General features: G+C 40.2%; 1 protein-coding gene across 2 annotated transcripts in view; it reads right to left on the bottom strand.

Moving 5' to 3' along the window:
• itgbl1 (integrin, beta-like 1) overlaps positions 1-24,158 on the bottom strand; it is a 42,237-nt gene that overhangs the window by 4,918 nt on the left and 13,161 nt on the right. The window contains exons 4-9 of one of the 2 annotated variants that reach the window (XM_071479626.1): positions 23,591-23,713; positions 22,138-22,278; positions 18,518-18,658; positions 16,273-16,419; positions 9,008-9,124; positions 2,096-2,242 (exon numbers count right to left, since the gene is read on the bottom strand). In XM_071479626.1, the coding sequence (XP_071335727.1) occupies positions 2,096-2,242; positions 9,008-9,124; positions 16,273-16,419; positions 18,518-18,658; positions 22,138-22,278; positions 23,591-23,713 (816 nt within the window). Of the gene's footprint in view, positions 1-2,095; positions 2,243-7,592; positions 7,937-9,007; positions 9,125-16,272; positions 16,420-18,517; positions 18,659-22,137; positions 22,279-23,590; positions 23,714-24,158 lie in introns of those variants that run through there. The other variant, XM_071479636.1, reaches the window with a different exon arrangement.

The following is a 24,158-nucleotide window of genomic DNA, read 5'->3' as shown; positions in this document are numbered from 1 at the left end:
GGAGCAGGAGAGCAAGTAAAACAGATAAGAGAGAGGTGAGACGAAGGGAGGAGCTCAGGGAAGATTGTTCTGGTGTCTGAATGTGGTGGAGCGTGGAGAATGAACATGCTCATTTTCATTTTCACACCCGGCTTGTCTCTGCAGAGCTGGATCCACTGCAATCAGCCTCTTTCTGTGGATTCACAGCTACTCAACACAAGGGATTCTGTTGTATGAAACATGCAATGTTCTGACAAGATGGGGAACTTCTTTATAAACATATACATACAGTGCAGGGAGAACAAGGAGCTATATGGAGCTGCAACAATCATCTTTTATCATCAGTTTTCTTTCCTATTCATAGATCAATTATTTAGTCTGTAAAATGTCAGAAAACTGTGAAAGAGTACAACTTAATTTTGTTGGTACTGATAGACCAACATTGCCAATCAAAATATATTCAGTTAACAGTTATATGAGGCAGAGATAAGCAACAAATCATCATATTTGAGAAGCTGACGTTAACAATGATTAATCCCCTATCAATCAGCTAATGTGTTGATCTGTAATAATAGTTTCAGCCCTACAGAGGGCTACCTTTGTTTTCACAGTGAGTTACTGGAATATAATACATTACGTGTTCTGATGAAATCTGGTGCCATACAGCTTTGCAGACGTCGTGCTGTGAACTCGTTCATGTATAATACATTAATGTTTTGTTAAAAGACGACAACATAGAGGAAGATTATTACCTTAATCATAAAAGAATGAGGCGTTAACCTGTGACACAGCAAAACAGTTTAGAGTGGAAATTTGATGATAATCTTGCAAGATCTGTTTGAAAGCACATCAGTGTAATTGCTTGGTACTATGAGCTATGACGACAGGAAATTGTAGAAAGTATAAGAGTATATCAGAGACAGGGAGAGTAAGATAAGACCTAATCCTTTAGCTGTTTTGTAAGTAGGTTTGTGAATATGAGATTAGTGCCAAATATTTCATCCATTTGATTATGATCATGGTAACATGTTTATTATTACTTTTTTTTTATATATATAAACAGTGTTTTAGCAGCAGCAAAGATCAAAAGCCTGTTTTGAATTAGTAACATCCACATTTCACTGAGAATTTTTACTCTTTTGGTAATTATTGTCTTTATCTGATGGTCAGAAATCGAGAGGTGGACAGGAAACACAGGAAGAGACAGTGGTGGTATGAATGTGACACAGGTCCACAGCTGTAATTATAAAACTCGGGAGACTGCAGTTATGTGGCATTCATTATAACCACAAGGGTGCTACAGAGAGAAAATCAATTGAAAAATAGTCAATATATATATATATATATATATGAAGGCAGTTATACCCCAATTTCCAAGACAAGTAAGCAGAACTTCTCACCCACAGAAATGCAGTAGTATGAACAAAGTTTATAAAGACCAACTTGATGACTCATAGTCAAACGTGAAGGTCCTACTAACATGACCGTGGTAATCAAGGTGCTTGTTTGTTAGGTTCAAAAATAATATCACAGACTTTGTTCATCAATCAGAAAGAAAAGCAAAGTGAGTCACTGACACTTATTGTTGTGTGTCTGTAGTGTTTGGTGTTTATTTTAGGGTGTTCAAAAGTGAGTGATGTAAAGATGTTGGAAGAGCTGAGTTGTAATGGAGAAACCAAAATTTTCAGAGATTGCTCAATTTCTGTGATCTTCAGGGAGAAGACATTGTGATGATGCTTCAGATCAAGGACTTAAAATCATAAAAGTGCATTAAACCTCTGAAAAGAACAATTAGACATAATCATAATTTTTTTGTTGATTTTTTTATGACTGTTTTCTACAATGTGTACTATGTCATGAAGAATTTGATTGTGGAAGTGCATTTCTTCTGCCTTACAACATGCAGAGGTGCATGAGTTTCTTTTCTGAGTGGAAAAAGCAGAGTTGTGTTGGGTTAAATCTTTGATAATTATGTTATAATTATAATTTGTGTTCTTTGAAATGACTATATTAGAATATAAATGTTAGTATATATTATTTGACACATATCTTGTTTTATAACAACTTTTCTAGGAAGTATTCAATCAGAAATAAAAAAAAAATAAGTGTTGTTCACCTTTTCCACTGCACATGACTCCATCTGAGGTCTCACAAATCTCCTTGCTCTGGGCATCGCTCATGTCACAAGACCTGTGGAACTGGCACACCTTCCCGAACCAGCCCTCCTCGCAGATGCACCGTCCACATGAACAGTAACCGTGACCTGGCGGTGGAGGGCAGAAGGGCCTTCATTTAAAGGAGACAGAATATGGAGCAGGCCCATGAGAAAATAGCACGAATAGAAGAAAAATATTAAAAGCATTCACGGATACAGCGAAAAGTCAAGGGAGATGCAGCTGGAGAGAGCAAAAAATAGAAATAAGGCAAATAAACACAGTGTTGACAGTGCAGACACTGAACCTTGACGCTAATAGGCAGTACAAGGAGACAGAGCAACAGGAAGACAGGAGAGAAGAAGCAGGTTTATTGTACATGGGACATGAAAGGAACTGTCATCAATGGTCTTGTCCTGTCCTTAATAAATCTCCAGCACTTCAGAGAGAGAGATGAAAAACAAAGGAAGGCAATGGCAGTCAAAAACAAACACACGCACCCACACAAGAAACCAGGGACGTTTAATTGGCTGAAAGAGGTAGGTTGGCACCAGGGTGTGCTAATAGCTGATAGCATCACTGTGACTTTAACAAGCACTATCACTCTTATGCCCTCCTTCATCTCCAACAGGACTCGCAGAGCAATCACCACATGCTCACTTCAGTATAAATCACATCATGTAGAGGCAGGAGCATCATTGATTGATTCCTTTATGTTCACATCTGGTAACAGATGCCAGGTTGTAGAGGTGGTAATGAGCATAGTATTTTTCCATCATTCTCATCATCGTAAATCCATATTGTGCTGCTGGAAGTTGTTTGGTGTAGGAGTGTATTGATTCAATCAAACAGCCGTCCACTTCAATTTTGATTCTTTCAGCTGAGACCCAATGCCTCACACATTCAGCCCAAGACTCACATATGAATACATATACATTTGCTTATCTGAGTTAAAACTTTTCAAGGCATTAATTTAAGGACCCTGTCAACAATAGCACATCATATTTGTAACTGGAGTGTAAGATGTTAGTCAGTATTTCCATGAAAAGAAACCTCTTATATTATAGCATTATCAGTTCTCTGTTTTTTTTTTTTTGTTTCTTTTGTTTTGCTAATCAATGTAGTTTTACACTAATATACTTATATACTAATATTGTACCTCAGGTGTTACTTCATCAACATATTGTCCTTTACCTATAAGAGTGTTCTTCTATCGAGGGACTGGGCAGATATTTCTGAGGTGCTTGGCATCTCTGACCTTTTGTCAGCCATCTTGGATGTTGGTGTTTTTATCTGCACTTGCATTTGGTTGAAACTAGGTGGCTGCCTATGGGGCTTTAAAGGACTGTCCACTGATGTGACTCATATGCAACACCATCCAGATCCAGGCATGGCTTTCCACTGTGGTGACCACTATGCGTGAAAGAAAGTTTTGCATTTTTGGAAACATGCTTATTTGGTGAGAGTTTGGTGAAAAACAATAGATACCACTCTCATATCTGTGCATTAAATCTGAAGCTCCACTCAGCAACAGGTTAGCTTGTCCTAGAATTAAAGCAGGGAGGAACAGCTAACATGCTTCAGCCAACCAGTTCCCTCAAAAGCTCATTAATTTACATAGAGTCGAATCTGGAGCCATTTCCCCCTGCTTTCAGCCTTTATGCTAGGCTAGGCTAATGGGCTGCTGGTGGTAGCTTCATATGGAGTATACCGTAATGAGAGGGCTATTGGCATTTTCATATAACTATCAGCAAGAAAACAAATAAGTGTATTTAAAATGTTGAACTATTCCATTAAACCATGAGTTGGATACAAAAAGTTTTTATTGATTTCTGTGGGCAAATGTGCGAGGAAAAAATCAAACCTTCGGTATCTTTAGGGACACAGCTTGTACAGGATATAGCTAAACACCATGTGTAAACTTGAAAGCAATAGATCATTCCACTCCTATAGATAATAAATCAATATTAGCCGTCTTCCCTCGCTATCTCTGGAAGTCTGCATTGCCTCCGTTCCCTGTGCTGTCTGAATTTTTATCAATCAGAGGCAGAGGTCATGGATGGTGTATGGAGGATGTGTGAGTGTGATGGTGGTTGTGGTGGGAGGTTATAAATAAAAGTTAGCTACCCCCTGTCTTAAACGGAGTGGAGTGGCAGCTATGGCAGGCCATGCATGGCTGCCTCAATCAGCTGGCCTGGGAGAGTGGTTAATTGCTTTGGAGGAAAGGCGACCTGGCCCTCATTCAATTAGTCTGCACCTGCCGTTCACAGAGCATGCAGTGTGTTATAGCATTAAGACATAGGCTTTGTAGGGGAGGAGGTGGTGAATCAGGTGTTTAATCCAGCAAAGATCTGTACTGTAAGAGCAGAGTGCCTGTCAGAAGTTTAGAGTTCACTGCCACAGGGAAATGAGGGAGATGGGTAAATGGTAGGGGATGGTGAATCCCTTCTTTGTCATTACTTGAGTCCTGATAAATGTATTTTTAAATATATACTGTTTCCAAAAGAAATCAGTCTGTTCCACGATTTTTTTTTGGCATGAATGTTTGTATCTTGAAACGAGAAAGAACTAGCAAGATGAATGAACTTCAATGGAAAATGTAAATTAAAACTAGAAAATACTTGAATCACTTGAAATTTAGATTTTTTTTTTTTTTACTTATCTGGAGAAAACCAGACTTTAAGGATTCAAGGATCTGACTTGTTAGTGAGAAATTAAATCTTCTGCTTTCTGAAATTTGAGGATGCAAGTGGTGAATCCTTGTCCTTAGTGTCCAGTCATCCATTGCGCAGCTGCCCACTATGTGATGAAGCATTCAGTCAACTTACCATGTTGCAAATTTCACCCGACCACAGCGTATTCACCAGGTATTTTCAGTTACATTTACAGATCATTCACCACTAGTAAATATTTCAGTTGAACTAGATCAGAGAAACATTGTGTTATGTCTTGGCATTAATCTGAATATCATTTCTCATGTGCTGATATGAATGATGAATATCATGGAACTTTTAACTGATACCAAATTTGGAAATGGATGATGTTGTGCCTGAACCCAATATTACTTCTTATTTCTGGACTGTTTCCTTTTCTGAGGAAGAGCAGAATCAGCCTAGACCCTCATCCTTTGAAGAGCGGCAGTTATCTGATTAATGGATTTTCTGGCCTGGTAAAACCTGGTATCTAACAACATCCATTTGCTCATTAGTGTGAGCCAGGCATAGTAGTGTCAAAATTTTGAAATGAAGTGGCTACATTGCAGTTAGGTATCCTGGGCCCTGGTATTAAACATGGTCAGACAGTTGCATTTCTTACTGGGGCAAGTAGCCATCATGAATGTTTTTGGTTAGAGCCATGCTTTTCTTGCTATGACAAGTCAAATGAGGTCTTGGAGAAAGTACTTTCAGGCCTTGATACCCACAACCAGCAATCTGGCTAAACACTAATATGTCTTATGGAGGTTCTCGTAATAACTAGTTTCACACTTTTAAGTACCGCTCATGTCAACATCCAAGTCATAATTATGACTGGAAATTTTGAAACAGTGTATCAGACATGGCATTTAATACCCTAAAATGGCCTGAAAAGGCAACCAAGTATGGAGGCCTCGTGTCAGCCAAAGTCTGTTATTCAAGGTAATGAAACTCAAATGTAATAGATGTTGTGCTAGACTGTCAATGAACAGTATTTTTAACCCTCACATAACCAACTCTGCAGTCATAAAACTGTCTGTAGAGTTGTCCAATGACATGAAAACTCACAATTCATTCAACATGGGAACCATTCACACCTCTGCTGTCCATCCCATATGATGTGAATACAGCTTCAGTGCACAAAGTGTGAGCAGAGAAGCCTGAAGCATGAGCACTTGGGCCTTGTAATGTGGATATTTTGGCTGCTCTCTCCCCTTGTTTTTTTGTGTGTGAAAAAAACACTTTAGAGTGTGGTGTGGACTGAGCTGACTGACAAGCTGCTTAACACTGAAGGACTGAATTATATGCAAGGGGCTTGTGTCATTTATCACTCCTCCCCTCTCTGTTGTCTGCAGAGGCTCAAATGTCCAGGGGCATTCACTGCACTTGGGAAGTTTCTCACAGCTCCCTCACCATAAAGTTTTGCTTTCTGTTTAATCCCCACTTCTCACTCTGGGTACCTGCTTTGGAGTCTCTCAGTCTCTCAAAACACCCAATAACTTCCACAGGCCTCTGAGTACACAGACTTAATTGTCAGCCTGACAGCATGCCTGTTTGTATGTGTATGCCTTTGTTTGTGCGGGCGTCTGTGTTGGTGTTTGGTGCTCAGACAAGCTTCCCTTCCCTTCAGGAAGCCTCATAAGGAATTGTCTCTGGACGGCCCAGCACACAATGAGCCCCGGTAATCCATTCACATAAATACTGCATCCCCCCTTTAAAGGAGAAATTTACCCTCAGATGCTGCAATGCACCACTGATACAAAATGGCACAGCCCCCAAAACAACAGTAGAAAGCCCCACTCAGAGGCAGACACTTGCACTCATCTGCTGGCTGAAAGGAAAAGACAGTCATGTCAGTTTAACAATAAACATAATGATAGTTTGAGCATTTAGATGTGGCAACGAACGATACACCTGTGGAGGAAAAGCTGCTCCCTGTTGTTAGAGAGGTATAGGAAAATCAGCACCATTTTTTTACTCTATGGAAAACAATTTATATACATATTAAGAGTATGTGTATGAATCCAGAGAATCCAGTACTGTGTGCCTTTCCTGCTCAAATTAAACAGAGGAAACATACAATACCAATATAATAAAAGGTGTTGAACCAAATAAAAGAATGCTTCCTACAAAAGCCCCGAGATCAAGAATCGTGTTTGGCCAAAGGAAGTCTGTTGGTTCAGCCGTAGAAGAATGTAACTCTTCTCCATTTTTTCATGCTTTTCTTTAGGAACATGACAATCCTTAATTCGCACATTTCCTTCATCTGACTTCCTCTGTTCTCTCTCTTGCTTTGTGGTGATAGCAGCAGCTGCAGCTGCAAAGGGAAATCGCAGTTTCAATTGAGCCTCTAATGTTTTAGTGCGATCTATCCATTACAGTGGTTGTGCCTAAATGGCTCAAATTAAGAGCGCAAACTTCCCAAGACCTCAAACAGAAGCTTCAAAGGCTCGCAGCAATTTCTCTCAAATTCAGCTCAAGGGTTTAGAGGGTTGTGTCTGTGGATATCAAAGAGAGCAGATAGGATCATATTGTATTGATCGCAAATTCAGCATTTGCTCCTGGCACAGTTTCAAAGTGGGTGAGTGTATGTGTGCACATGCTGTGCATAATATGTCTAGTTTTCCATGCAATCATTAGAAGGAGTGGCAAGTTTGTAACCCTGCCAAGTGTATTAGTGGATGTACAGCTCATGTTTCTGTCGGAGAGGTGAAACGGGTGAATTTGCAAGTATTTTTCATGGCTCGGGACTGGGAGGACTCTGATAAAAGTTCAGAACAGTTCACCTTTATATTTGGGCTCTGTAGACAAAAGCAGCCAGGGACAAGCAACAGGTGAAGTCGGGGCACGAGGCAGCAGTCAGCAAGAGGCAAACCAGGCAAAAGGAGCAGGCGAAAATAGCCCAAACAGAAGCAAGAATCAAGGTCAGCTCACTACAGCAAAGAAAGCACAAGAGACAATCTAGCAGAGAAGGGGGGGAAACGGGCCGTTTTATATACAGTAGGAACTGATGAGAGAATTAGGACCAGGTGAGCAGGAGGACAGGGAAGAGTCAGGTGGCTGAAAGGTGGGCAGGGCTGGGGCAGCCGCAGGGGAGGAGGGAGTGGCAGGCTGTAAAATGACAAGAGAGTTAATAAAATGGCAAAGGCAGGCAGAGAATGAATAAATGAATGCATAAATGAACTGTGACCATTTTCTCTACTGAAAATTCACAAACCTCATTGTTCACAGAACCATGGGAGTCTCTGGGAAAATTCAACAATATCTCAAAAATGTATGGTCTTAATTTATCTATTTCAACTGTGTTCTTAAGAAGTCGTACCGTTTCTGTCACAGTACGGCACATGGCTCTAAGTACTGGTGCCCATGAGCCTCAGTGACCCACTGAATCAGGTAGAAAAGAGGGAGTCATAGTTAGCATCACAGAAAACAGAGTTTTAAACTCAGTGATTGGCCCTCATGTAAGAATATTCAGGTATTCTTATCCCAAACCTCTCATCCTTTTTTTACATGAATCCTGGTTCCTGGCCGTTCTTTCAAGTCGGATTGATTGCTTGTGGAAGATTTCATCATTTATGTCATCTCCTGTACTGTATGTTCACAAATTGCTATCTAAGGCTACTAGTTCTGCTCCATTTGTTGACAAGTGTCAATCAGAAAAGTGTCACCCAGCAAGAATTTCACATCATACAGCTTCAAGTCCTGCTGCCTGAAATCAGCAGACGGAAAATTACAAATTTAGCAGTGTCAGTGTTAATTAATTATTGAGTCAAATGAGTGTTTTTCATCCAGTGAAGAAAGGCACACCATCTGTACATGACTTATATGACAGGATCAGACCACTTGTGAATGTATGTAATTCTGAGTATGAGAAAACTGGTGAATGTGACAAATACTTTGAGATCATTCACAAGTCCCACTTCAGAACAAGCCCCTTTGTATGGGTGGTTCTAACATGACGCCCACTGTCTGTGCAGAAAATGAACACAACTTTAACCTCTACTCCTCTACTCTGTAGCCACAGCTTGAACGGTAATGTTAAAGTGTAGACTTGCCATCTGTTTGTCCCCGTGTTCTGTCAGAACCCTCTGTTACTCACACAACTTGCACAAGATTTGTTGTTTGTGTGTTTGTGTGTGTGTGTGTGTGTGTGTGTGTGTGTGTGTGTGTGTGTGCTCTTACCTCCACAGACCTCTCCAGTGATGTCCAGGCACTGACGGTCGTCACACTCACAATTCTTGCCATGAACTCGGCTGTCCCCAGGTGGGTGGCAAGTACACTGTCCACACTGGCACTGACCTACAAAAACAGAGGCGTTTTCTCACATCTGAGCAGTGTTTCATAGCAGAGATGTGTTTTTAATAGCTGTTCAGCAGAATAATCCTCTTGCTTTTTCCTTTAATGTCTCATATCAACCTGAGTTCTTACCTTTTCTATTCAACCTGTGAGACAGGAACGCGATTTGCATGCCTTCAGTAGATGAGTTCAGTAACTGATTTTTTAAGCCGCACGGACTTAATCTGTCTTGACAACATTCCTTCCAGCCACACGGTCAAATCTTATATGTAAATCACTCACTCTAATAAACACTCACACACACGCGCACACCTCAAGATGTTGCTATCCCACTTCAATCAGCGAGCTGCCAGTGAAGAGGGCCACAGGGAAACGAGCTGAGCGAGCATGCTGGCTAATGGTGAAACTCATTAGAAAAACATCATCTATTCTGCACTATCATTGGAGGTGTGCAGCATACCTGCTCATTGATCATTTAACCAGGCTGCTCTGAGGTATATTAATTATGGGTGTAGTGTAGGCCACAGAGGGAGAAATGTCTTCTAAAATACTAATCACTGGCTTGTATTGCAGATGATTGTTTTACAAACTAACTTGTTGATGTTGCTTCAAGTAACTGTTCTTAAAAATGTGCTTTAAGGGAGTCATTGTTTCCTCTTTAATGATGTCACTATAAGAATACATTAGTAACCTTGTTAATACCACTTTGAATAGAGCTTAAGAATGACATTGCATAATCTGAGGCATTACCATGAAATGTGCATTTGTCTTGCCTGCTGTATGCTCTACTGACAAAGGAGAAAGACACACACAGTGGGACATGTATTAGGTGTTCCTATTCACTGATGCTGTAGACAAAAGACACCCAGAAGGGCTACAAACAGGTAAGCTGGCCACCATGAAAAATAATTGCACAAAGGGAATTTCCCAGTTCAGTGAAGACAGATGGTTAAAACACAGCATACTGAGTGCCTCTCTTTCTCCTTCCTCCTGTTTTTAGCGGGTGGGGAATGTCCTTCTTGCAAAATCATTATTCACTCTTGTCAATGTTTTCCCTATTTGTAGCCCTGCGGGGTACATTTTGTGTTTCGTGCCAGTAAATAACACCTAACACGTATCCATAATGTGGATATTGCCTGCTTTTATCTTTTGTTGACTCACTGCGTGGAATTAGGGGCAATAAACAGTGACCTGACAGGAATTTACAAGATGGCCACTTGACTGACAGCTTTACCTAATGTGTTGTCCATGTCACATCACTGTCATTTGTTATGACCACAAACACACACATACACACACACACATCCTAGCAACCTCTCTTCCTGCTTCACATATAACATTACCACCATCTGCTCTGCGGATTCAGTTACCCTAGCAACCAGTGATGTCACAACATCCTGCCTTATTGATTATCTCTGTGGTCGTCAAACCGTCCACACCAATGTGTGCGTGTGTGTTTGTGTGTGTTGATGTTTAATTTGTCATCCTGTCTAAGGTGCACAACACCTCAGTGACAATGTCACATCAGTGGACATGGGCCTGGGACAATTACAGTTCAAATGTGTGTACAAACACAGGGCAGGTGAGGGTGTGGCCAACTCATTTTTGCAGTTTTAGTGAATAAGATGAATAGATTGTTAAATGGATGAACACTTAATCATTAAGGGGTAGGGTAGGCTTGAGTAATGTTCAATCATGTCAGCTCCTCTCACTCCTTTAAAAGCAACAGTTTCCTGAGGGGCTGGGAGGAGAGTCCACAACAGCCTCTCCCAAGGGAAAACTGCTCTTTTCCAATAGACCCAGAGTCCCATTTTATTCTTCTAATCCTGTGCACAAAAGTATTTTTTAAAGGATTATATTCATATCTCGAATTTAGTGATTTTCATTCACAGTCATATTTCCGTATGTTTACATGTGCAAACTAATGACAGTGCTACAAATACTACAAAAAGTGAATATTGTTTTAAAGGTGCTTACATGGCTGCATAAGCCAACAGCATTTTATTGATCATATACTACACTATGACATAAAAATACTATAGATTTTCCAGAGAGGACGCAGTTTGGAGTTTTACTCATTCTAAGAACCTTAATGGATGTTCCTTGTGATTTGCAATGCATAAACCTTGAAGTCTCTGTAGAAAAGCTTGGAGTCTCAAAAGTACAGAAGGTTGTGTACTTAATATTTTACAGCCAGGTGCCAGGTCTGAGCTTTTAATTCAAATTTCCACCCCGTTTAAAGTCATGCACAGTTTCTCAGGGCTTCAAATTCAAATTAAAGACTGCAGATAGAACATGGCTACAGGGACTTAGTCAACTTTGTGGGAGAGCCTCATACATTCTGCAGTAGAAATAGATCAGCCTTTAATGTAACTCACACTGAAACAGTGTTTTGATGGGCATTTAAATGTGAACTTCAAAAACTGAAATAGAACGCTTTAATGTTTTATGTGATTTTGGAGCTGTGCCTGACTCTTCTCGTATGTCGTCTAACATTTGTGACATTTTCAGTAAAGTGGTCTGAACCCATTGGAAGTGTGTTCCTATTTTCATGCCAAAATCAGTGCCAAAATTGTGCCTCACTGCTTGATCTGCATAAACACGACCACAGCTGTGACACTCCTCTCACCAAAGAGCTGCGAAACTAACACACAGACATAAGTGCAAAAAGAAAAATTTGCTCTTGCTTTGCACTTAAATTTGCACTCCTGCCAGCATTGAGCCTGGACAAAAGCAACGTTTTTTGACCACTTGTAGTGTAAAATCGAAATGTGCTCTCTGTTGTCCTCTATATGACTTAAAACAACAAATGACTGAGACTGAGAGACTTTTGGAAACCACTACTCCAAACATTTTTCAAAGACTCACCACCTAACCCACCATTTATTGGCAGTTTTAAAACCACTTTGGAAGCCATGTTATTTCCAAAGCTTGTCTGATGTTGTTTGATAGCTGCAAGGAATCCAGCACCACACCAAATATAATAAATCCATTCTAATAACAACCTTAACTGTGCTGTGTCTCAACTTGTGGTGTGAATGAAATCCTTCCTTTGGCACCCAAAGTGCTCAATCAAATTCCATCTAAAATGATACTTTGTTCTCATTTTTACCATTTCACCCAGGAATATGTCACATTATGAACACTTAATACATTCAAACTCCCATTTCACTGGGTTTTTAATGCATGTGTAGGATCAAAACTCATGATATCTGGGTCTGTGCTGTCACGACTATGATCATGTTCTTAAGATATTTTTAAAATTCTCAGGGTGGTAGAAGAATAATAATTCACTGGTCTATCCATCAGCTGTTAGGTATTGGAAGAGGTATTGGCTTTTAAATATCAACAGTCACACAGTTAATATCTTTTACAAGCCGCTCCTCAGAGAGCAGAGAAAGGGATCCCAAGAATCAGCAGAAAGATGTTGAAAGCAGGTGTTTCCTTGAGGAAATACCACAGTATAAAGAATGTGCTATCCACAAGCGTCTTGCCTCCACCTCTCAGGAAGAAAAGCTCTGAAGCTGCTGTTTCAAATTTCAAGGCTTTTCCGCTCAAGCTGCCATCTGTACCAGCCGCATTCACCCATGCCTAAGTGATTTTCTACGTCTGTCTCCTTCAGTTTCTCTCTCTTTCTCTCTTACTCTCCCGCTCTGCTTCCTGTCTCCCTTCACTGTGTTTCTCACAGACCGTCTCTCTCTTTCTCTCCCTCTCTCTCCCTGTTGTCTTACCCTTCAGATCTACTGCCATTCATCAAAGCCTTGCAGTGAACTCTGTCACAGTTATTTGTTTCCTACCTCTGCAATCTTCCAGACACCAAAACATTCAAATGGGCATCCTCTGGAAAAGAAAGTTAGGTAAATAGCATCCGTATCTGCACAGACACAGTGAATAGCACATTTGGATATTCCTGACTAATAACAGAGGAGGAGGCAACAGTGTGAATTTACAACATACTGACAGTGGTTTTAAATGTGACAGATATATATTGTTGGCCTTAGAAATTCTGATTACTTGAAATAGTGTCTCCCAGTTTTATATATATATATATATATATATATATATATATTATATACACAAAAAATCCTAATCAGAATTTATTCATTTAGGCATATGAACAGGAAAATAATTATTCTACATAGTGTTGGGTGGTGTAAATGTACACCTTTGACTGGCCCTGAATGGACAGGCACGGCTGAACAAAAAAATGCAATTTATAAAAGGAAGAATTTACGAATTCCATTCATTGTTCTACTGCACAGGATAATTTAAAGTTCCATTTTGTTGCAGCAATTGGAGATAATTCAAAGGTACTGCTGGAGGAATTAAAGCTAATTAACTCTCCCAGCACAAGTTAATCTTTGCTGTTCCATTATGTGAGGGGGGAGTGCCATGCTTCTCAACCCTGTTGCTGTGGAATTGGTTTGAGGCCATCATGACCAAAGTCTGCTGTGCCACAGACACTACACGTAATGAATAGTTGATGTATTCAAAGGACGCCAAATTGGTTCTATTTTGAGAGCACACTTGCATTGTTTCATTGTCGGCCAATGCTGATGTTGATTTGTTAATGTAATTGTCTCCATGGTAACATCCCTGCCCTATGTGGTTTCAGGTGCCCAATCTAATCAGCAGCTTTCTCAGCCATGGGTGTGACGGATATCTATAAGGGTCTCTGTAATAACACACAGTAAGCTACAGTCCACATATCCTCTGTTTTCGTTTGGAATAAAGCAGTGGTTGAGAGGCTGTGGACTCCCCAGTGATTTCCTCTGCAGTCAAATGAAACAGGAAATCAATGCTTCACATTAACCCCTGATAAAACTGCAGAGCCCTGAGACCAAGCAGGTTGTGTCCTTGTTGTTTCGCCCACCGCTAGCTACATTATAAAGCTGAATCACGGTGAGACCTACAGAATACAGCAGACTTTACTGTACCTTTTCTACTTGTACAGAAACTCCGCCAGGTATTCCCCAGAAAATGACAACACAGCTTGGGGCAAAATGAATGGAGTATAGGAACACTGAACAATGGCCCATACAGCACTGTAAAGCTGATTGATTAAGCCTGCTGCATCAGTGTAGAATACAGGTACAAGAGATACCTCAGAAGACTACAGTGTGCACTGTGTAGCTACGAGACATTTGCCAAAGCCTATTCTGGAACAATGCAGGTTGTCAGTCAGTTTAAGGACAACGGTAACACGACCATTGTGCATTGTTAACTCTGGATGAAGGCATGGTAGGTATCTCGCCAAGCTGTACGGTAACTTTGGCATTGCTTTTTGTTGTCTGGCAAGTGTGTAGATAAAATGACTTGAGGCTATTGTCATTTTCAGAGGGCTGTACAGTAGATGAATGACATTTCTTTACTTATATTTCATGAATCCTACCTGAATTTGATTGCATCAACACATCACTTGCTTAGGCTCTCATTTATCCTCACTTCTGATTTTCAAGCAGTTTCTGGAAACATTAAGTAAAATTAGTTTCTGGGTGAATCAGAGGCAAACAAAGATCTTGCTGTCACACAACTATCCTTTCTTGTTTTATTTCATTTTTCTAAGGCACTGCTTTGCCCCTGGATATCCCATCCACACATGCAGGTTGAACATCTATATCAACACAGTCACATATGTCCTGGGTAATAGATGCCACATGCATCTAGGTAATGTTTATGATCACTCCATCAGGCTGTCTCTCCACATGACCAGTTGCTCTGTGAAGCTGTGTTTTGCTTTAGCTTTGCACAGTTTTTGTCCCAGAGAGACAACAAACATCCTGCAGCTTGGTGTCTATTCTAAAACTTAAATGCTCCTTCTTCTGCTTCTTTTCGGGACAGCTATATCCAAACTTCAACTGAAACCTGACTGCAAGTGCCATGTTATTTGGATTACTTGGCTAAGAATGCGACTTCCCTCATGATATTTCAGTTTAATTTGACATCCACAACCTGTAGATTGACCAGTTCAGCTTTGTGAAAGGAGACTAATTTGTTTCTCCCTTTGTTGGCTGAGAATTCATTTGTAGAAGTTCATTGTAATCTTAATTCATGGTTTGTGCAACTGTTTAGCAGCTGGACAGTTAACAGGCTGCATGTTTTTCCCCCAGCCATTTAAAAATATGGTTTGGCCTCACTCCACAAATAATTACATCTGATCAAACACCCACACCTACACAGTCCTGATGATGCAGATTAGAAAAGTATTTACGTATTTATTTAAGCGTTTACTTAAATTTACTTAAGTGTTATAAATATTACCTACAGATGTTTTTCTTCCCCAAACTCGATTGTTGTGTGTTCAGTCTTGAATATTCAATAGATAAGAAAAATATAAATATAGATATAGATAGATTAAAAAAGTAAATAAATCAAGATTTAAAACCAAGTTTAAAATGTTCTGAATGTAAACAGCAATACACAACTTCCACTGTGCACACACACACAACAGACAGATACAGCAGAGGCAGCAAGGCAGAGCACATTGGCTTTATAGACCTAAAATATAACACTATACTCCCACTTTCACCTTACTGTCATCAATCAACAGGCTCAAGGGTACATGACTGGGACAAGCACAACCTGGACCTGTGGTTTGTTAGCAAGGGTTTCCAGTGTTGGCTCAGCATCTGAATCTAATATTAGTATTAAGTCTAACGCTCAGAGGCTCCGAGAAAACAAGCTTCCTGTGTTCAGAACGGCCACTAATGAAGCATTCAGTCACTGCAATAAATCTAGACACATCGACCCACAGCTTGTTCTATTGAGAGAGCTGCTCCAACCATGGCTCACATTTCTGCTAGCAAACAGTGCCCCTTAATCTCTCAAATGCTCGTAAACATGCCCACATATACATATGTATGAGCACAAGAGCACATCGTTAGACATCAAACTTACAAAAAAATGAATACACATCACAAAGCTTTAGTGCAAACACACACATACATTAATGCGTATGATATGTATGACACAAAAGAACTGCATGGCTTAGTTAAAGATGCTATAACATTTGATCGCTTTGCACCTGTGTGCCTTTATGGATGGATTAAGAGATGGCCTGGAAATGGCCTATTTTATACCAAGAGGTGAGAGCAGAGTAGAGGTCTGCTGCAGTAACCATGGCAACTGGATCAAATGGGAAGACCAGGTACCTCGTCCGAAGCACGGCAAATTGGACGTTCCTCGACACTTCTTCAGACTGCTCTCCAGAGACAGCGAGCAGGACAGAAGATGCTCACACTTCTTCCCTGCCCATCCCTCCTTGCAGTCACACCTGCCACAGTTACACTGACCATGACCTGCCAAAAAGAAAGAGGAGGAGGTGGAGGAAGTGGAGACGTGAAAGAGACTGTAACTGTACTGAGAAGGGGGAGAAAACAGCATTAAGTGAAGGGGTCACACCAAACAGGGTGGACAGGTGATGGAGTGCAAAAGAGGGCAAATGGGAGCTGGTGTGAATGAGGGAGGGAAAGAGAATGAGGAGCAAAGGGGGTTGTAAAATTAACAAGGGGTAGGACATAACAGAGGTGAGATGATGAGGTGTCCTTAGAACATCAGCCTCTCTAAAATACTGGATGGCCAGCATTGATTTTACCTGGTCGGGACAGGGGATAGAGACACAGAGAGAGAGAGAGAAAGGGAGAGAGAGAGAAAACTGATGGAAAAAGATTAGATTTAAAATGTGAATTACGTATGCATTCTTTTAAACTGTTCATGTGTATTAGAAGCAGATGGTGAAGTGTTGTTGGTGTTTGCTGAGTGAAAGGAACAATGGCTACTCAAAGGTGAAGATCAATATACATGGTACAGGCATAAACAATATTATACACTTGTACATTGTAAAGAAGAAGCCAATTTTCTTTTAAAGCAGTAGTTTGGCATTTTGGGAAACATGCTTTTTCACTTTATACCCAAGAGTTAGATGACAAGATCAATACTCTGTATACCCTGATGTTAAATGTGTAGCTGGGCCCTGCAGCTAGTTAGCTCAGTTAAGCATAAAGACTGGAAACAGGGAGGAACAGCTAGTCTGGCTCTGTCCAAAAGTGACAAATCCGCCTACTAGGACCTATAAATTTCACTAATTAACATGTTATATATGCACTACCCCCACAAATTAATCCCCACAAAAAGAAGTGTAACAACTATAATTTGCCATTTTATGGGGATAATGTGCCAAACCTGACTAGGAGTTGTTGCCACTCATCCAGGGAAGTTTCCAGGAGCTGGTGTTAGCTAGGGAAAAACACTTACTAAGGTCTTTATAAGCAACACCTGTAAACCTGCTCAACCATGCAATTACCCAATCAGACAATCACATGGTAGCCTTGTCGTCCTCTCTTGACAAGTGTGGCGAGCAGGAAAGCATCTCAGAATGCACAACATATTCAACCTTGAAGCTGATACAACAGCAGAAGTCTACATCTTGCTCCAGTCAGCCAGGATCAGAAATCTGAGGCTGCAGATTTCTGGCTCACCAAAACTGAGCAGTTGAAGACTTTAAAGACATAGGTGTTTGTGCATCTCTTTGGGATGGCAACAGACAAACTTCTACAGCAATCTGACTTTAAGTGCCATACCCTTTGGATTACTTGGCTCAGCTTTGTGAAAGGTGAGTCATGTGTTTCTCCCTTTGCTGGCTGAGAATCTTGGTTCTCTTGGAATCTTAATTGTTTGTGCATCAGCTGATGTAGCAGCTGGAAAGTTAACTGCATGTTTTTCCCCCAACTATTAAAAAAATGTTTTGGCCTCACTCCACCAATAATGATAAGATTTTGGCTGTTTCACTACTTCACAAGAATGTATATATATTTTGTTTTTTTGTTTTCTATGAACACTTTTCACAGTTTCACATTAGTTTCTTGATACACCATGAAACTGTTAAAAGCAGCTGTGGAGAGATGCTTGGTTTTTTTGTTGCTCAGGGTTTTGTTTTGCAAGGGTTCAACACTTCACATTTTAATCCAAGCTCATATTTGTGGATTTATAGGCCCTTAAAACCCTGTTTTCTTAATCAACTTCTTACAATGGGTGACAGGGTCCTGTGTGAACACACAGACATTTCTGCCAAAGTGAAACTAGCTTTGGTTACTTTGATTAAAGGGATTTCTGTCTGTGCTGTTCTGTCTGGGCACAATGACCACAATAACCACATCTTCATATTCCTCCTACTCCATACACCCAGGTAAACAAATAAACAAAACATAAAAGAAAATAAACATACAGGGTGGTATCAATCTTCTTATTTAAATCTTGGCAAGAATGCAAATTAGCATATTTCCCAAAATGTCAAACGATTCCCTTAACCGCTTTTTAAACAGGACTCAGGATTACTATAGCTGTATCACACACGTCTGTGACTGTGTTTTTTTTTAAATCCAATAACAGGATGCTGACCTGAGCAGAAGTCATCTGTGTATCGGTCATAGGTTGCATGGCAGTTCCTCTCATCACACTCGCAGGTGTCTCCATGAATGTCTCCCCAGTCGCCAGAGGGATCTACATCGTAACAGCTACACTCCCCACACACACAGGTCCCTAACACAACCACACAGACACACACACTGTAAATTAACATTGTATTCTATATATAGATATATATATATATATATATATCTATATATATATATAGTCATTTTTTTAGCAGTACATTCCAAACAAAGCAAGAATATGGATTTAACTGGGAAAAGAACATTCAAAACGGGAAAAGGCCAAATCCAGCACATTGTCTTTGACATCTGTCACAGATGTGTGTAGGGCTGGAACAATATATTTATCTACTTTAGCAAAGGCAGCAGCCAGGAGGATAAATACTCTTTTGCCTTCTGTCTCATTTTTTTTTCTTCCTTTATCTATGTATCTGTCTGTCTGTCTCTCTTTTTCTCATTTGTTTAACATCGCTGCCAGGGCATCAGCTGAGCAGCAGCCAGTGGAAATCCCATTTTCTCTTATCAGCAGTGACAGAGCACGGGGAACCCCAGGGGAGACAGGCCAACTGGCAAGCCTGTGGGCTGCGGCTGGCGCGTGACCGGCCCCTGGCACGGGGTTCGGTCTCCCTCACCACCTCATAACCCTGGAGCCCTGGATTTTAAAGCCATGCACTTTTATGTCTGCCACAAATGTCACAGCTTTGCTTCACCAGAGCGGATGACAACACCTGCACTCGTTACTGTTCAAAAAAACATTCTATAAATGCTCCATAAAATTAGGAAGCCATTGGAAAACACATTTATAGTTTTGACCGTATTCCCGTTTTTCAGTGAGAATCAACCTCCCCTTCCACACAAAAGGGAAATGTGTCTTCCCTGTCTGCCTCATGCAACCGAATCATCTCTGAGTCAAATTGTTTTGATCAAGAAATCATATATAGATGCACGTATTTAGCCTCTAGCGGCTGTTATCATTTTGACAGCATGCCAGTTAGTGTATTATTAGCCCAAGTGAGGAGGCTAGGTGAACCTAACAGACGGAGGGGCTTGACAGTTTGCTGGATTGAAACAGTTATCTATTGAGCACTGTCAGTCAAATCATGCACTCATTCATTTCAGAGTGTGAACAGGAGATAAAGGTTACTGCTGAGCAAAGTAAAAGAGAGAGAGAGAGAGAGAGAGAGAGAGAGAGGGAAAACATTTTACAGTCTCATACAAAACACTTTGCATCTCTACATCTATACAGGATGATGAAATCAAATCAACCATCTATTATGTGATCATCTTCCTTGATGTGTTGCCTATAATCGCCGGGAATCATCTCCACAATGCTTTAAAGGAGGATTAATTCAGAGCAAAATGGTTGCATCTCACATAGGGATAGGAAATGAGAACCGTTCTCATTATAATCAGGACCAAATTGTCTGACTTGCAGGAATTGTTCAGCACTTGAATAGAGCAGAATGAAAAGATGTATTGATATGTTGGCGTATTTTGCCAACCCAGGAGCAAGGTTGAGAGTGTATGTTTTTGACAGTTTACAGTAAAATCTGCGATGTATGTAGATGTCACTCACCTCATGTAAATGTTTAAATGTCATTATCATTAGAGCCACATGGACAACCTCGTCATGATTATTGATATTATCATTTAGCCCCAGATAGAAATAAGTACATATAAAAAAGAAAAACTCTCGTCGGACACAGACTGTAACTAGAAGTTCCAGAGCACTAGTGATTTACTCACAAATATTAGAAATGTATTGGTATTGTAAAGTAATTTACACGCCTTTAAATTTAAAGGTTTAAAAAACGTTAATTTAAGGTGATGATAAAAATGCTATAAAACCTGAATGTGCACTTTTTTCCACCATCCAACAATGAATCAAAAAGGGATGCATAAAGGGGGGATGACCCGATAGCCGAGCTGATGCTCTTAGCAGCTGAGTTGTTGGTTCGACTCCCGACCGGCCCGGCTCTTTTTTGCATGTCATTCCCCCTCTCTCTGCCCCTTTCCTGTCACTCTCTACTGTCCTGTCAAATAAAGGCAAAAATTCCCAAAAAATATATCTTTAAAAAAGGGATGTGTAAAGGAGTCAATAAAGAATAAGACTGATAATCTGTGCTTATGAAAGAACTGGAAAGCACTGGAGCAAGAAGCAAAAATGTGTTTAGGCTCATTTGAGGTAAAACAGTAACAATGTATACTTGCTCCTTTTTTAACTGCAGAGATATTTCCTTTGTTCTTTTCTCCAGTAACTCTTGGAATCGTCAGGCCTTTGCCTGACTAAAGAGGACTACAGTGTGCCACTACACCATGAATACACTCTCCATGGTTGTTCATGCTGTGTCAGCTGTGCACTTAACCATAAATCGCAGCTCTGTTATGGGGCTCTGTCCATGTAGCCTACCGTTTAGCCCTACCACTTAGCAAGCCCTCAGCCAGTCCACTGTGATTAATTTTAGAGAGCTTTACTGAAACCCCGAAAGATCACTTGAGCTAAGTTAGTGAGGCTATTTCCCTGACTGCCTGTCCGCCAAGCTCTGATAACTTTCAGTGGAATTTGCATGAATACTTTTAAACCAGTCTATTCTCTGTGTTCTCTTTTCTTTGTATTTCTATTTGGGTTTTTTTTCTTTGTGTCCATCTCTGTCTTCATGCACAGTCTCGTGTAAGGAGACACTTCTTCTTCTGTGGTTGTCAGATGGGAGGACACACTGTACTGGGGTTCTCTTGTCATACATGCTGACATATGAAATAATCTCAACCACTCAGCTCCACATCTGAAATAATGTTTCACACATAGTAAGAAAACATTTCCTATCTCATTAGATTGAAATTATTAAATAGTTTGTCAATGGTAGCGAGCCCTCTGTTTAGATCCAGTGTAAACAGGCTACTCTTCTTTTGTGATTGTCTCTGTTGTGCTGTTCTGCACAGGTTATTTAACATTTTCAAACAAATACTCTCAATGTGTTTTTAAAAGTTGATTTGCTGTTCCTGTACTTACTGTATATACATATGACTGGCAATGTTAAAGGAGGATAAATTATATGAGTTTAATTATACAAGCATTAACAATAAAACATCTGGAGACAAAAGGTTCTGGATCCTAAAAGAAGGAGAAAAAAAAAGATAATTTCCATTTCTTTCTTTCCCAGTATTTCTCTACTTCCAGGACAGTGTCTTTCCTCTTCTCTTAATGAGCCTATATAACAGATGGTAAATGAACTTAACCCTTTTCCCGTTTCCAAGCAACATTCCACTGAAATTGTAATTATGATAAGGTGATTTGTAATGAGTTTTGAGGCTGTAGAGGCAAACATAGAAGTACTTGGCCGTACTAATCATTCAAGAATAAACTGATTTGTTCATCAATGATAATATTTTCATCCACATACTGAATGTTGCAAAAAATATAGATTTTCTAAATATATATCATATATTTTATCATCTTATATTTATTTAATATATACTGATAGTATTGCATTTAAGATTTACTATAATAATTTAATCATAAAACAATAATTTTAAAATAGGATTCCAGACTACTGGGGATGTATAGTGGTTTGAAGCAGGTAAACAGACCTCTGTTGCTGCAGATCTTGCCATCTGGAGATGCACATCTCCGCTTGCTTTCCCATGGGCTGATATCACACTGGAATTCACATTTGTCTCCATGCCAACCAGCAGCACAGTAACAGTTTCCACAGTAACACTGGCCATGGCCTGGAAGCAGATCAGAGCACACATGCAACAGCTGATCAGCTGGTGCTACAGACTGACAGTTGTTTAAACAGATTTCACAGATTCTTACTCATTCAAATGTACAGGTGTTAGCATTTTAAAAGAGATATAGAAAAATACCACAGATCTCAATTTTTTTTTTTTTTTTTTTTTTTTTTGCTAACCCAAACCAGAAAAGCGGCCCTCTTTTTTTTCCCAAAATGATAATTTCTTTAATCATATTTTTGTGTCACATGGTTTACAAATAATAATACAAACACAATTGTACTATCTGTTTGTGTGCATTTATTTCTTTTGCTTGCCAAAATTGACAAATGAAGACGATGACCGATGTTATTTCTCACAAAAGTCTTATAAGCAAACCCAATGATTTGTTTTTCAGAATTGGATTATAAATGGCAAATGAACACAGACAAGCAGGCACTAGAAAACCTGTGGGGAGCCCAGATTAGAGTATACCACCATCAGTGCAGGAGACACGACAGGTCAAACTATGCTAATTTCCAATTAACCTTCATGGACATGTGCGGCTGACGTCTTTTCTCATTTCAAATTGTATAAAGGGCATTATGTTGGTTCAGAGTCTGGCCATTCAGGGCTACATGTGGGAAATAATGTTTGTGTGAACCAGAACAAACTGACGCTGTGCAGGAGGTTTAATAGTTAGTTCTCTCATCTAGCTAGCTCATTTACCAGTTAGCTAGCTAACTTACCAGAAATTGATAAATGTTAGCGGGTTAGAAACTGTGTCTAGCAGACTCTTTAATGTTTCTAGCTGACTTGTCTGAAAATGAGAACTCTGTAAAAATATTATTAATTTGTGTTTCATGGCTACATACATAATGTCATGCTAACTAAAAATACTGGGGCGAAGGCTAACCATGTAGCCATTAGTTCACAATTAAAGGTAAGATTTATGATTTATCTAGTTTTTTTAAACATATCTTTCACTTTCCAATTAAAGCCAATTAGAATCAGACAGTAAACTCTGATATAGTACCTATCACTAGCAATGACTGAACAATTGCTGGAAGGGTTAACGACACAGTAAATCGACATCAATGTTCTCAAATTTTCAGACAGCAAATCAACAAATTGTGGCAGTATTCCTTTAAGCAGTCATTCAAATATAGAGCTACTCCTGTCGGTATGACAGCAGCTAACACATGAGGCAATAAGTCAGCCAAAACAGAGTGACAAGGATGGGGAGGCCCTTGAATAACCATATGTTAAACTAAGGTGCCTGTGCTGTTACGGGGAGGAGTGAAAGTGTGAGACGGGCTGTGAGGCATACCTCCACACACCTCTCCGGTGTCCTCATCCAGACACTCGTTGTCGTCACACTCACAGAAACGTCCTGTCACCAGACCCCTGTTATCCTTATTGTCGCACATGCAGCTACCGCAGTGGCAGGTGCCTATGGAGGATAACAGCTTTAGACACAGTTTCAGGTTAAAATTTGTTGGTGTGTGTCGTGTGGGAGGATGTGTGCATGTTTTGATGCAGTGCACTGTAAGACCAAGAACCCAGCTCGGCTGCAGATGAGTACTCGAGGCACCGTCTGTGCATCATGTGCCCAACTGAGTGGTGTCGGACTACTGAAGGTGGAGCAGGTGTGTCGGTGTGTGTGTGTGTGTGTGTGTGCGTGTGCATGTGCGTGTCTGTCTGCTGGGGCTTTTCAAATGATGCGCTACTGGGACAGAAGGCTAGACAACTACATGCTGCGAATAAATCTGCAATTCTACATGCTCAAACAGGCCACATACTGTACAGTACATGCTTTCAGAGACACGCACAAGCTCACATGCGGACACACAGATACACGTTTATCCTTCATTTAGCTGGAGGCATTGCGGGCCAGC

Source organism: Trachinotus anak, unplaced genomic scaffold (genome assembly GCF_046630095.1).
Source record: "Trachinotus anak isolate AG129_WGS33_773 ecotype Australia unplaced genomic scaffold, CSIRO_AGI_Tana_v1 ptg000001l, whole genome shotgun sequence".
In the NCBI taxonomy this organism is placed as follows: Eukaryota; Metazoa; Chordata; class Actinopteri; order Carangiformes; family Carangidae; genus Trachinotus; species Trachinotus anak.
This window is presented reverse-complemented; position numbering and strand designations above follow the sequence as displayed.